At 38.1% G+C, this 15,033-nt stretch overlaps 1 protein-coding gene across 1 annotated transcript in view; it reads right to left on the minus strand.

The window, feature by feature from the left end:
* Window positions 1-427: 427 nt before the first annotated feature.
* Window positions 428-15,033, minus strand: part of LOC145626888 (phosphopantothenoylcysteine decarboxylase HAL3b-like) — a 51,020-nt gene continuing 36,414 nt past the window's right edge. Inside the window, exons 2-3 of the mRNA XM_081679353.1 lie at window positions 1,723-2,215; window positions 428-729 (exon numbers count right to left, since the gene is read on the minus strand). Of these exons, the coding sequence (XP_081535479.1) occupies window positions 721-729; window positions 1,723-2,067 (354 nt within the window). The 5' untranslated portion in view covers window positions 2,068-2,215 and the 3' untranslated portion in view covers window positions 428-720. The remainder of the gene's footprint in view (window positions 730-1,722; window positions 2,216-15,033) is intronic.

The following is a 15,033-nucleotide window of genomic DNA, read 5'->3' on the forward strand; positions in this document are numbered from 1 at the left end:
AATCCGTTGTATTAGGCGTCAAAATCCGTGGCATTAGGCCTAATGCAATGGCTATGTACCGTGGCATCTCCTGGCGTTGCAGTAGGTCTAATGCAACGACATATGACACCTAATGCCACGATATCAATGATCCGTGGCGTTAGATCAATACTTGATGCAACGACACCATTATTGTCGTGGCATTAGCTATAATACCTAATGCCACGGTTTCATATGCCTAATGCCACGATTCACTATACATATTGCCACGGTTCCCTATACCTAATGCCACACAATGCATATACCTAATTCTAGTATAATAACAATAAGTAAATTGATAATAATAATAATAATAATAATAATAATAATAATAATAATAATAATAATAATAATAATAATAATAATAATAATAATAATAATAATAATAATAATAATAATAATAATACAATTAAATTAAAAAAAATTGAATTTTATTATTATAAATTAAATGTTTGTACATTGTTATCTATAAGGAATATTACAAAATTAATTTATCACTTGTTAAACTTAGAAAAAACAATTAAAAGTTTAAACTAAATCATTTTGTCCCTCAAACAATATTTTCTACCATTCTTTGGACCGTATTATCATTTCTTTCTCCTGCTTCTCCAATTTCTCAAGTAAAGCAATTTGGGACCAATTCAGGAAGCATCTTCTTGAGCTTTAGTATCCACCTCTAGCACTATTTACACATATTCGGATCTAGATCCCCTAATAAACAAAACACACAAACAAATCAAAATGGGATTATAGAAAAATCGAGCACTAAAAAAAAGGAAAGGAACTTTAGTTGAACAATTTAAAAGATTAATTAGATATACAAAGTTCATTATAAGGTTCTTTCACTTAATTAAGAAGGTAATCTTCATCACATTATATCTCAGACCAGAGCCATTAGACATATATAGCAAAAAACTAATCACACTAAAAGCAGGCGTGTTCGCAATAGATAAAATACATTAAAAAGAGAAATTAAAATTGATTAGCAAAAACCCCAATGCAAACAAAGATACAAGTATAGTACACTCCTTGATGAGGCCTTTGTAACCAAAAAAATATAAGTCAAACTTACAAGAAATTTCATAAAAACTAGATAAATTTCACAGAAAAACATTTGCATAACAAGTCATTGTTGTCTCCCATAATATATTACAAGAAATAGAGAGATCATTTTCACCTCACCATAACAAATTCAAATTCATAAGAAGGATTAATTTCCATAAAATTTCAGAATGCCTTCATATATCCATATATTTTTATTAGATACACAAGGTTAAGTTTGAGACATTGACTTTCCCAGCAAATCATCATATACAGTCCATTTTTACCTGCATGTTTATTCAACCTAAAATACTTATAATTTATGAGAGAGGGAGATAGCTGGACTGATTACGTTCAAATTATGTAGTGTTATGACTCAGAAAGTCTGAAGTCATGATAGAAGTAGCCTAACAGCCTTTAGAAAATGGCAATGTAGATGCAAGATTTTTTTTTAAAAAAAGTGAATATACATTCTCTCTAATCCATAATGAGTGCTAACTGAGGTAATGCTCATCTTTTTATGAAGTGAGGTTACTGTATTAGTGCTTAACCTAAAAGAGTGAATTGACATTTCCACAAATGGCATATCTAAATCTTGAATGAGAAAAGTTAGAAACGTGACCAGATGAATGAGATGATACATAATGGAAAGAGTTGAATTACCTTGCCAAGTGTGTTTGCTGAAAGAGGGGCAATAACCATGATGTCAGCCCACCTGCAAAGCTCAATGTGATGGACATTGCCACCTATTTTACTCCAGTTAGACCATTCATCCTCATCTGTGTATAGCATCAGATCCTCTGGAATTGTCACGCTGTTAATAAAATGCAATGCAGATTTAGATGTCACTGCTTTTACATCAGCCCATTCAGAAAAGCAATGACAGAGGTTCTCAAACTTGATCGCAGCAACACTTTCACTTGCAGCTAGAAGAATCCTTGGTCTCCTAGGTGTGTCATTAGCTTGTACAAGTTCTATGTGAGTAGTAACAGGCTCTCCTTGTGCCATGACCAAAGAACAAGCCAGCTCTGTTAAAAAATCTGAGATATATCCATAGCCATAAAGTCACAAATCAAAACAGCGTACTTCATTCTGTCCTATTTAATGCAGCTAATAAAACTAACAGATGCAATAAAATGAGAAGATTACAAGCTACCTGTAGGGAATAATTTCAAGCCTTTAAATCCCACTAGTTTGAACCCCACTGTGATCATACACTAAAGTACGGTGGCGTCCAAAAGGGAAGAAGATAGAGCAAAAGAGTCGCCAACAAGTTTTTTAAGAACTTGTAAACCATTCACGAGGTGAAGGTTACACCCCTTAACGATCCAAGAGATCGTCAACTCCATAAGGTCTTGAACCAAATAAAGGTTCGGGGATGAAGGTACAAATCCAACCTAAAAAAGATTGAACCTTCCCTAATAATAGGCCTCTACTTTATTCTGATCGTATTCATGTGCGCTTTCTGACTAACATGAAATCAATAGGATTAACCCTAAACCTGTTTAATCTATGTTGGTTGAATTTCAATGCACAAATAAATCTATTATTGGCGATCACTTGAAATATAATCATATTAACCCTAACAAGATTATTAATTATCTTATTAAGCGTGATTACAAGTACTAATTCCCTTTAAACATGCATAAAAGGTGTGATCAAGCAATAAATAATAAATATAATATGTATCAAGCAACATAATAAATAATCATCAATATCATAAATAATAATTATAATAATCATAACAATAATAATAATCATCATAATCATAAATTATAACAATTATAATCATAATCATGTTCATGTTAACATTAAAGCATAATAATAATAGCAAGATCCTAGGCATGATACTAACAAGATTAATAACAAACCCTAGCATGTCACTAAGCAATAAAAATCAAATATTTAGCCCTAACATGATACTAACAATCATAAATATTAGGAAGAACATAGGAAGCATCGTAACAATCATATTTAATATTAAAGTTACCCTAGACATGATACTAGGAATATCATAATAACAATTTAAACATGATTTCTACATCATAACATCAATAAATCAATTAAAGCACTTACTTTGATGTTTCGTACCTCTTTCTAATAACAAAATACACACGTTAGTAACTTCAAGGAAAATAATAAACAAAACAATTAAATTAAATAATTGAAAGAGAGATTTGGGACCAAACCCTCAGAAATTAAACCTTTCACGTCTAGGGCGAAGGCAACTTCGAATATGGCTAGGTGTTTCTAGATCTTGCGAATGCGGAATTTTGTATGTGAAAACAAAGTTAGAATTAAGGAAAGAGAGAAAGAATTGAAAGATTAAGAGAATGCTAATTAAAACTGATTGTAGGTGAATGATCGTGAGAATTGGTGAATGAAAACGGAGTTTTTCATACGATATTTATAGAGAAAATCAGCCAAAAAGATAAATTAAACAAAACAGAGTTTGACGCACAGAAAACAGAGCTGGCGCCAACACTGGCTAGCTGGCGCCAGGCGCCAACACTAGCGCCAGGCCTGGTTCCAGGCGCCAAGGCCTGGGGTTAGGCGCCAAGCCTGATTTTAACGCGTTTCGAAAATCCGATAAGTTTGCCGTACTGGAGGATAAAATCATATAATTTCCTCAAAAATGCTATTTGATTTTGATTAAAACTCTGAAAAGTCAACAAAAGTCAACTTATCAATGCTAATTGAATAAGGAATGAAAAGAACCTTTTAGAAGATTCTAGAAGACTAAAACCATTCCTAATTGCATTAGGAATGATAAATCATGTTAGGCCCTCCCCAAGATCATTGGGCCGTATATAAAGCTCAAACCGGGCCCGGTTTAGTAAATTGGCCATAACTTCCTCAATATTCATCGGAATTGGGCTTATAATATATCGTTGGAAAGGTCTTTGCAAGCCCCATCCAACTACACTATTATTGAACCCATATCATGGACCAACCAAACTGAATTGGCTGTTTTCTTAAAATAAGTTTTCAAAAACAGAGAGAGGAGAAAAGAAATTAAAACTATCCGCAACACTAGACTTTACACACTTTCGCTTCATTCGATTATAGTTCGACGTGAAAGGTACTTATCACCGGGTTTGGTTTTGGGGAGACACAAATGGGTGTCTACAGAAGCCCCCACTTTGATTGAGTTTGGAGAAACGCAAGTTTCGAAAAAAAAAGTCAAAGTATCGATAGGGACGGAGAATGATTCAGAACGTTCTGCAATCCTAAATCAATCTTGCAACACCGATACCTGCAAACTAACGTTAGTTAAACAAGTAAAAGAGTTAAGAAACGCACATCTTGCACCGTCTAGCACACGTCTCTGAAAGTAACCGATTGTTGCTTCTGTTTTTGTTGTTTTGATGACCTCCTGCAAGCTAGAGAATGTCATCCCGCTTGAAAACCGCTACGCCCGTAACTGCTTCCAAATTTGGAAGATTGCTTCGCCTGAAACGATCCTCCTCCGCTATGATAATATTTCACATCCAAGGAAATACCATCGAAGAGTTCTTCTCTTGAAACAATCCTCATCCGCATTGATAATATTCCACGTCCAAGGGAATACTATTGAAGATTATTTCTCTTGAAACAATCTCCATCCGCATTATGACCATCTTCCATGCCTAAGGGAATATGATCGAAGATAACTTCGCCCGAAATTACCTCCAAATGTTTGTGACAACTCTCCGCAAGCTAGGGAATGCTGTCGAAGATATCTTCTGTTGAAGTCATCCTCATTTGATGCGATAATTTTCCAAAGAAAATTACCGAAGATCCACGCCTGTCGATCTTTAAAAGTTCGCCTGAACTTTGCTTCCGCTATGCCTGTACGTCGGCGCTTCTATTGCTTTGAACCTATATGTCGGTACTCTTTTTTTTTTTTTTTTTTGCTAATGAGCCAATGCTTAGGCGCTTTAAGCTAAGTGAGACGATCTTTTATCAGGTCGATCACTTCATGTAATCAAGCCGATTACTAAATCGTGTCAAATTGCTTAGAAGGGCTAACTGGCGTACCCAGGAACCCAAAAATATGTTGAAGAAGGCTAGCTCAACCTCATCAGGGGGCTGGGTGCTTTGGCGCCATTGAAAAACTATCAGCGCCACCTTATTAATTAGCATTAACGCCAGGCGCTGATATTCGCGCCAGGCGCCAAGTCAAATTTGTGACGCCGATGCATAGGGCTTGGCGCCAACACGGGGATTTCCTTAAATACCCCTTTCCTCTTCATTTGCTGCTTTGCTCGTCGCGATTTTGCTCGAAAAAAGTCCGAAAACTTCAATTGCTCAATGCTTGCTCGTTTCTCAACCGAATTCGCTCAAATTTGTTGCAAATCAAAGCTCTTTTCATCTATTTTCCCGATCAATGTAAGTTTTCTTCAATCTCACATCAGTTTTTATGAATTTTTGGCATGTTTATTCACGAATTTCATGAAAATTCGAAACTTATAATGCTCAATTTGCTTTGTTTATCAAGTTTTATGCCATGAAATTGCTCGATTATGTTTATATATTGCCTTGGGAGTAATTTGAGACTCGTTTGACTCAATTTGGTGAAGAAATGAGCAATTTGCCATTGTTGGACCTCTTAAGGTCGTGAAGAACAATGTGGCTTGTTCTTGACATTTTTGCTAGTAATTCTTATTCAATTTGTCACAATAACCACTATAGTGTTGTAAGAAATTGTTTAATTTCTTGAAAAATGTTGTCATGCTTAATTCGAATTTGTGCTCTGTTTTAGTACTACGTACTCTGTTTTTTTTTTTTTGCGAACATAGTATCATGCGGCTAGGCGAACCTTAGATACTATAGAACCTTAAATTATGATAATTTTGCACAATGTAGCATGGCTAGACAACGAGGCTCGGGTTCACGATCCCGAAACACTAGACGGGAGCATGAGCCCGTAGAGGATGACGTTACGCCTTCCACTTCGCTTGGTCGACTTCCGGAGTGGGATGAGCGGACCCTGTTCTTCGCCCCTGTCCACCACATTTCTGAGAGGGTGAGACAGGGCATCGCGCCTGGGAGGACACGGCATCATGGCTTTGGCTGTGATGGTTTGGGTGATTTGTACAGGATGTACATCGCCAAGGACCTTGAGACGAGGCTCCTATGGGAGTCTTGCGTGCTAGCTACTCTGTTTGAGACCTCTGAGGCTATGGTCGCCTCCAGCGGGGGTCATCATGTAGTGCGCGCTTTGGTGGAGTTCTTCTGGGACACCACCAACACCTTCCATTTCCCCTGGGGCGAGATGATGGTCACCCCTACAGACTTCAGTCTCATCACAGAACTGGAGTTCACTTCTGTGCCACTGCCGTTTGACAGTAGAATCGACGTCTTCTCTTCGGAGGTCGAGGAGCTGTTACGACCGATCGCTATTTGGGCCCGAGCTGAGGTTGAGACGACCCAGTTTAGCTATTCGCCGCTCGACGCTGGCAGCGGCTCTTGATGACGATGCGACCACCCGAGAGCAGCGGGTGTGCATCTTTGCGCTGTCAGGGACATTCTCCCCTGACAAAGGTAGTAGGGCGTTGCTTTACTATCGGGACTTATGACTGGGCCAGTGTGGCCTATGCTGACTTTGTTCGTGCGCTGAGGGACTCGTGTCGACACCGGTCCTTTGAAACGAACGTTGCTTTGTCTGCCTTTTGGAAGGTCGTAGAGGTAAATATTTATTCCCTATAAAGTTTAGCTCTGCATACTAGTTAGCATTTACTCACACTTTTGAACCCTTTGTAGATCTGGTTCTACGAGTACTTTCCTTCTGCTGCGCCGGCGAGACCATCGCCGCGGGGATTTCCAGTGAGCGCCTCTTGGGGCGGTCACTAGGTGGACATGTCCACTACACACGTCCGGAACCGGATCATCGCGGTACGACTTTTATTATTTATTTTGCTTTTTTGCAATGCTTTAGATATATTCTTGCCTGATTGATGCTCTTTATAGGGACCTAAGGTGGTATACCGGTCGTGGGGCGGTTGGACAGTCCCTGGGTTAGCCGCACAGTATTCTGCTGAGCGTCGCTATTTCTTGGGGACTTATGGAGCGGTCGCGTACTTAGGATAGAGGGTCGCTAGACAGCATTCTTCTGATGTCTTCGTCGTTCCTGCTGCTCCATGATGAATAAAAAGTTATACCACAAGTGCACGGTGTCTGTTGTTAGCAGAGATTTAGCAAATACGGGTCGAATCCCACAGGGAGACAGGTTCTATTAGTTTTTGCCCAATTATATGAACTATTTCTATAAACGAATAATGATTCGATGATTAATTAACTAAAGAATGACAATAATGAAAATAAGGTTGTTCTAAGACAAATTAAAGTCTAGGGCATACGTTCGGTCCACCATGCTTATACCAATCCAAGAAATGCAAACAATCCATTAATAAACAAACTAGGTCGAATAATTAAAGCACTTGTTAATCCTACGGTCGGGAATTAACGCTTACGAATTAACATATGTAGTTCGGTCGCTAACATAATCAAATTCGCCAATTGTAATTAAGCCTCTAAAAATATGATCTTTCAATTCTAATTTTTATTAGCTAAATAATTAACTCATGATATTAGCCAATTACATGAATTAAACAATAAAACACAAATCAATTGGAATTATTCAAACCCTAATTCATAAATTTATAAATAAATAAGCACAAATAATCATGGTATAAACATGGCTTCCCTCACTTAACCCTAGAAAACGAGTACTCACTCATAATTGAGATAAACAAAACAAAAGAGATAAATAAACTTGAATTCATAATTAATAAAATAAATAAAGAACGAAAAGAATAATTGAAATACCTCGATGATTGAATTAATGAAGAATGAAAAGCTAGGGTTCAACAATGGAGAGAAAGAAAACTAAGAAGCGTTTAATCTAGAAAAATAAAGCATAAGAGGCAAAATAAAATCCTCTCCAGTATTTATATTTTTGCCTCAACCTAAATAAAATAAATAAATAAATACATAAACTATTATGCTATTGGATGAAAATTGATGGCGTGGCACGATACTCGACTTGATGACGTCAAATGACCAAGAAGCGCTGGAGCAGCAACGAGCTATAGCTCGTTCATTGAGTGAGCTCTCGCTCACTAATGTCGTAAAAGATAGCAGGGTCGAGCTATAGCTCTCTAATCAGCGAGCTATCGCTCCCTCGTCAAATGTAGCTACTGCCTTGGCGAGCTAGCTGGCGAGCTATAGCTCGGATAGGACTTGCATATGGCAGTGATGAGCTAATAGGCGAGCTAGGTGGCGAGCGATAGCTCGCAGCTTCCTTAGCTTGCGGCCTTACTGAGCTAGTACTCGAGCTATAGCTCGATATAAGAATGCTTAGCAACTCGAACTGTCAATGCATCAAAGGCCTAAAACGATCTCGAACTTGCAATAGGGACTACGAAACAACTCTGATTTGCTTTAAAGAATCTACATTCATATATAAGCACAAGGTTAAAGAATCATCGGCCTCAAATCAACATCCCTCCATCCAACGACTATTCGAAAAATGTTGAATTCTTCCGAGAGCGTCCAAAAAGCTATGAGAGCTACCTGAAACATTAAGAAAACACAAACGGAGCATAATACAACACGATAGTGATAACCTATACATAATTGACTCTAAAACTAACGACTAAGAGACTAAGAAGAACTAAAAAACAATTAAAAATGTGCCCAACAATCCTATACAGATATGATTTATCAAATTCCCCCAAGCTAAACTGTTGCTTGTCCCTAAGCAACACTAGACTCAAGATGGAGAAACAAGACAAACAAGACTTCCAGAGAACTTGAATAAGACCGACTCGACTATCGAACAAACAATCAAACCAAAGTTAGCAAAACTGAAATCTGGCTCGGATACATATAGAACCACGTAGCATTTATAGTCCTGCAATTAACTCTCCAATCTAGAGGCCACAAACAGTCTCTTTCCAAGTTAGTCTCCGCCGATTTCCTGTAGATATGCTGCAGTTGAGCACGAGAGGTGCTCTACCAGCTTGGGGTTATAACAAACACTCAACCTATACCATGTCGACTTGAAATGTAACAAATACTCTTTAACTTTGACTTAAAACTCAATTCACTCAATCATAACTTATGCACGAAGATCAAGAGGTCTTTATGAGGGTTGTAATGGGGCTAGGGTGAGAGGTAGGATAAACATTTTGGGAAATGTAAGAGTTGAGCTAGCTGGGAGAGTGGTAATAATAGTATATAATAACAACACAACCAAATGCATGTCGAAGATAACCTTGCTTAGCATCTAGCCTCTCCATACACCATGAAAACCAGAACAAAAAAATCACTATACACCAAAGTAAATTGATTTCCTTTTTTTCCCTTCTTTCTTTAATTTTTTTTTTCTTTTTTTTTTCTCATACCCCATTTATTCTACTTTTTTTTTTTTTTTTTCATTTTCAATTTCATTTTCATTTTTTTTTCCAACCTTGAGCTTCCATTCAAAATCTCCTTTATTGCACCACAAAGTAAATATTTAGCCAAATAAAAACCACAAATCACAAGATAGACCACTCCCCCAAGCTAGGATTTGGTATAGTAACCAATTGAGGGCAAAGTCTTGTAATATGGAGAATTCAATGAAGGTTAAAGCTCAACATGGGTAACAATTAAGGAGCAAATGTACCAAAAATAATATCTGGAGGCTCAAATGAGAAAAAGAAAGACCTTTATCATTTCAATCATGCATTCATCACAACCAAATTACTACGAGTCTCTAGGAAAAATCAAGATCAAAATTGCACCAGGAACTATCACACGCCAAAAAAATATAGACTGTTATAAATGTGACAGTCAATCTATCAGGTTCCAAAAACTCACTTTGGCTTGGGGTCTACAAAAATATCGACTAGGCAGAAGAATGTATTATTCGAAAACACAACTAAACTAAGAAAGCAATACATTTTTTTCCGTTGCACGTAAACTCCCACTCCTAATGAATGGTACAAACCGTACAACAATCCTACTAAAGCAAATCAAACTACAATATGAAAGCAATTAAAGATAGACATCCCTTCCCCAAGCTAAATGAAACACAGTGTCCTCACTGTGAAAAATGCATAAAGACAAAAGGAGAGGGAAGAAAAATTGCTCACTGATTAGGAGCTGGACCGGGAGCAGCATCACCGGTAGTAGGGAGAGGTTCCTCTTGTGCAGTGGTGGTGGCAACTGTAGCGGGTTCGTCTCCTCTAATTAAGCGGCGTAGGCTCTTGACCTCCTTGCGAAGCTTGACTACATGACCCTCGATGATGTCGAATTTCTTAGATGTCTCCTCTCGAAAGGAGGTGAAAGAATTCAAGATAGCTTGTAATGCCTCTTCAATAGTCAATGAAACATCAGTAGTGGCTTGAGAGGAAGTTCCTGTCTCTCTAGGCTCGACATTAGTAACATGTGGTAGTGCTTGGGTGTTGGTCATCTGAGGTAGAGGTTGGGAACCTGACTGACTAGCATCCGCATGGTTTGGAGCAAATAACCATGAATCATCACTGTTTAAATGAGCCTCGACACGTGGGAGGTAAGAGTAGCGTGTTTTCCGCTGTCCTTTCAAATCCCCCTTTAAGCACCAAACATAACGAGTATCACTCCCCCTTCTCTCCAACTCAATCCATTCAAAACATTTCATCGCATCAATATCCAATGACTTATGTTTTGAAACTGGAGTCTTACCCTTAGTCGATAGTCCCAAAGACTTGGCAATACAAGTAATAAACCCCCCACAGTGGATTTCACTAGACTCATCACGAACATTGAGAAAAGAGCGAACCAAGAAACTCCCATAATCTATATGACCGTGTTGTTCCAGATCATCACTCATTAAGAACCATAGGTGCCGGAGGTCACTAGTGCATACTTGACTCATGTCTTTCTTAGGATAAAAAGCACCCTTAATCAACCGGTGAAGCATCCTCATGGTTGGATTAATAATTGACGATGATTTGCTATGACTAGCTCGCCAATCTCTCCTATCGGTAATTTCAGACCAAAATTCATCAGCATAAAATAGATCCTCCTCCTTGATGAGACCATCAAGAAAAGTGTCAAAATTGTCCGGATGAATCACTCCTTTTTGTTTCCAACCAAAGACCTCGTTTAACTGATCAACTGACATTTGGTGTTTCTCTCCATCAAGTTGAAATGTTATATGCAATTTAGGATAAGTTCTCAAACACCCATGGACTTCAAGAGAAGCCAAAAATTCATATGTCCAGTCTTTATAGGTGTACTCCTCAAAGCTTAGGAATTTCTCCCATGAACAAGATGATAAGGCCCATAGAATGCTCCCATGTAAACCTAACTTTCCAGCATCTTTCTTTGAATAAAATAGTGTAGGCTTTACGGGACGGGTAAGGATATTGTCAAATCGGCGCTTATGTGCGGGGTCAGGGAAAGAGGGTTGGCTTTCAGATTGAGGTGGGGGAATTGTAGTTGGGGAGGCTGATGGTTGAGGAGCTTTGGGCAGGGGTTTGTTCTTGGAGATTGGCTTGATTTGTGGTATTGGTTTAGTGGCGTTTCGTTTGGGATTAGTCCTCCTAGCTGCAGTCATGACTAAAAAAATAATCACAGGAACTGTTGCACAACTTTCAACACTTCACCAATTAGAAACACAAATCAGAAATCACAAGATTAATATTCAAATCAAGTTCAACAATGTGCAACAAGAATCGTCTAAAAATCAATCAAGAATCAATAATTCAGAGTAATCACCCAAGCTAAGGTATATGTCCAAACAAATCACAATTCACAAATAAGTTCAAAGATAGAGAAAAAAAATTGATCACAAAACCTTTATAAACTTGTCAATTATGCCCAAATCTGATGTCAATCCCCTATATAAATGCTAAATATCAAGTTCAAGAGTCCAATTTGCTCCAATATGAATGAAATCAAAAACCCCTATTTCAATTGAAAAAGTTAGGGTTTGCACAAGAGGTGTGATATGGGGAAAATAGGTGAATTGGTGGTATTAGGGTGGTTATAGGGTGGCTAAAAGTGGTCGCCGACGGCCAGAGGTGACTCGCCGACGGTGGTTGTGAGGTTCGGAGGTGTGGGCTGCTAGGAGAATGGTGGAGCAGTAGGAAAGAGTCTTGGGTTTTGAGAAGCAGGGGAGTGAAATTGTGATAGACTTAGAACATGTGGGCTGCTAATGGGTTGTAAAAGAGGAGCTATAGCTCACTCGTCAAGGAGCTCTCGCTCGGGCATCCCGTGGGGTGTAGTAGCAACGAGCTATAGCTCGTTCATAGAGTGAGCTATCGCTCGGAATGCTGATTGCTCTCGATCTATGAGAGCTAATTCACGAGCTATCGCTGCTTCGCGCTGCAGGTACAACGTCAGCTTCACAGGCTTGTAACTTCTGATTCGTAAGTCATATATAGGCGTGTGACCTACCGTCGGAAAGCTCTTCAAGTCTAGTTTCTAACCCAACTTGAATAATATCAATCCGACCTCTATAACTAAAGTTATGGCTGAAAGAGTGGACAAAGGTATATTTTGACAATTTATTTATTTGCTGCTGGTTTGTTTTTGCAGGAAAGAAAATCAGCTTCTGAACTTTGGCACTAAACCCTTGTACTTAACATCCTTAAACCACCTGAAATCATTTAATAAAATCTTGAACACCACTCTAAAAATCATTAGCATCGTTAATGCAAGAAATCAGTGAAATTATTAAAAATCGAATCCAAGTGAATTCAAAAATAGAAAGAAAAGAAAATATATATATATATATATATATATATATATATATATATATATATATATATATATATATATATATATATATATATATATATATATATATATATATATATATATATTAATAATAAAAAAATAATAAAAAAAAACTACGAAAACAACTAAACTAAGCTAAATATCGGGAGGCCTCCCGATAAGCGCTCATTTAGAGTCGTGAGCTCGACTTCTTACCTCAACTTCAAGCATCATTATGTGAATCGGAGAGATAAATCGTCTCCAATCCACCAATGAAAGCACCTTCGGTATAGAGTTTCAACGTTGTCCGTTCACCTTAAATTTGGAACCATTTTCACTAGCAACTTCAATAGCTCCATGATCTTTAACCTCAGTAATGGTGAAAGGTCCGGACCACCTAGACTTAAGCTTACTTGGGAAAAGTCGAAGTCGTGAATTATAAAGCAAAACTTTATCACCAACATTCAACTCACGTTTTTGAATCATCTTGTCATGAAACTTTTTCGTTTGCTCCTTATACAACCTATGGTTCTCATAAGCTTCTAGTCGAAGCTCATCTAACTCATTCAATTGAAGAAGTCTCGCTTCATCGGCCTTTTCTAAGTCTAAATTGATCTCCTTGACAGCCCATTGTGAAAAGTATTCCATTTTGACCGGTAAATGACATGCCTTGCCATACACCAACCGATATGGAGTTGTCCCTAACGGAGTCTTGTAGGCCGTTCGCAATGCCCACAATGTATCGTCCGACTTTAATGACCAATCTTTGCGGGACTTGTTGACAACCTTTTCAAGGATTCTCTTGATTTGTTGATTGGATACCTCAACTTGGCCACTCGTTTGAGGATGATAGGCCAAACCAACCTTGTGGGTAACCCCATGTTTCTTGAGAAGAGCCTTAAAAGTTCGTTGATGGAAATGAGAACCTCCATCACTAATAACAACTCTTGGGACTCCGAAACGCGGGAAGATGATCTTATTAAATAACTTCATAACGACCTTTGAGTCGTTAGTTGGTGACGCAATAGCTTCGATCCACTTAGTGACATAGTCGACGGCAACAAAAATGTACCGATTTCCGCTAGAGGAAGGAAATGGTCCCATAAAATCAATTCCCCATACATCAAAAGGCTTAACCTCAAGAATTCCATTTTGTGGCATCTCTTGCCTCTTCGATATATTCCCTGTTCTTTGACACTCATCACATGCATTGCAAAAGATACGAGCGTCCTTGAATAATGATGGCCAATAGAAACCACATTGAAGCACTCGGTAGGCAGTTGCAGTAGAACCAAGATGCCCACTAGAAGGTAGATTATGGCAATGATGAAGGACACCATGAGTATCCCAATCTGCTAATGTAGACACCTATTTGTGTCTCCCTAAAACCAAACCCGGTGATGAGTGCCTTTCACGTCGAATCATAATCGAATGAAACGAAAGTGTGGAAAAGTCTAGTGTTGCGGAAAGTTTTTTATTTCTTTTCTTTTCTTTCTGTTTTTGAAAACTTTATTTTAAGAAAACAACCAATCCAGTTTGTTTGGTCCATGATATGGGTCCAATAGTGGTTTAGTTAGATGGGGCTTGCAAAGACCTTTCCAATGATATATTATAAGCCCAATTCCGATAAATATTGAGAAATTTATGGCCAATTTACTAAACTGGGCCCGGTTTGAGCTTTAAGTACGACCCTATGATCTAGGGGAGGGCCTAATATGATTTATCATTCCTAATGTAATTAGGAATGGTTTTGGTCTTCTAGAAAATTCTAGAAGGTCTTATCATTCTTAATTCAATTAGGATTCTTCAGAGTTTTAATTAGATTAAATAGCATTTTCGACTGAAATTATATTATTTTATCTTCCAGTACGGGAAATTTATCAGATTTTCGAAAACGCGTTGAAATCCAATTTGGCGTCCAACCCCAGGCCTTGGCGCCTGGAATCAAGATTGGCGCCAGACGCCAGCCATTGGCGTCTGGCGCTAGCCACTGGTCCTGGCGCCAATGAGCCAGGGCTGGCGCCAAGGTTGTTTTGTGGTCTTCAGACTCTGTTTTGATAAATTATCTTTTTTGGATGATTTTCTCTATAAATATCGTATCAAAAACTCCGTTTTCTTCATCAATTACCAATAATCAACTCTCTTCATTCACGAAATTATTCATCAATGACCATTCATTAATTCTCTTCATTCATCAATTTTCAATAACATTAATTCTTTAGCATTCTTTCTAGCCTTTTC

The sequence above is a fragment of the Chenopodium album genome, chromosome 4 (genome assembly GCF_948465745.1).
Source record: "Chenopodium album chromosome 4, dcCheAlbu1.1, whole genome shotgun sequence".
Classification (NCBI taxonomy): Eukaryota; Viridiplantae; Streptophyta; class Magnoliopsida; order Caryophyllales; family Amaranthaceae; genus Chenopodium; species Chenopodium album.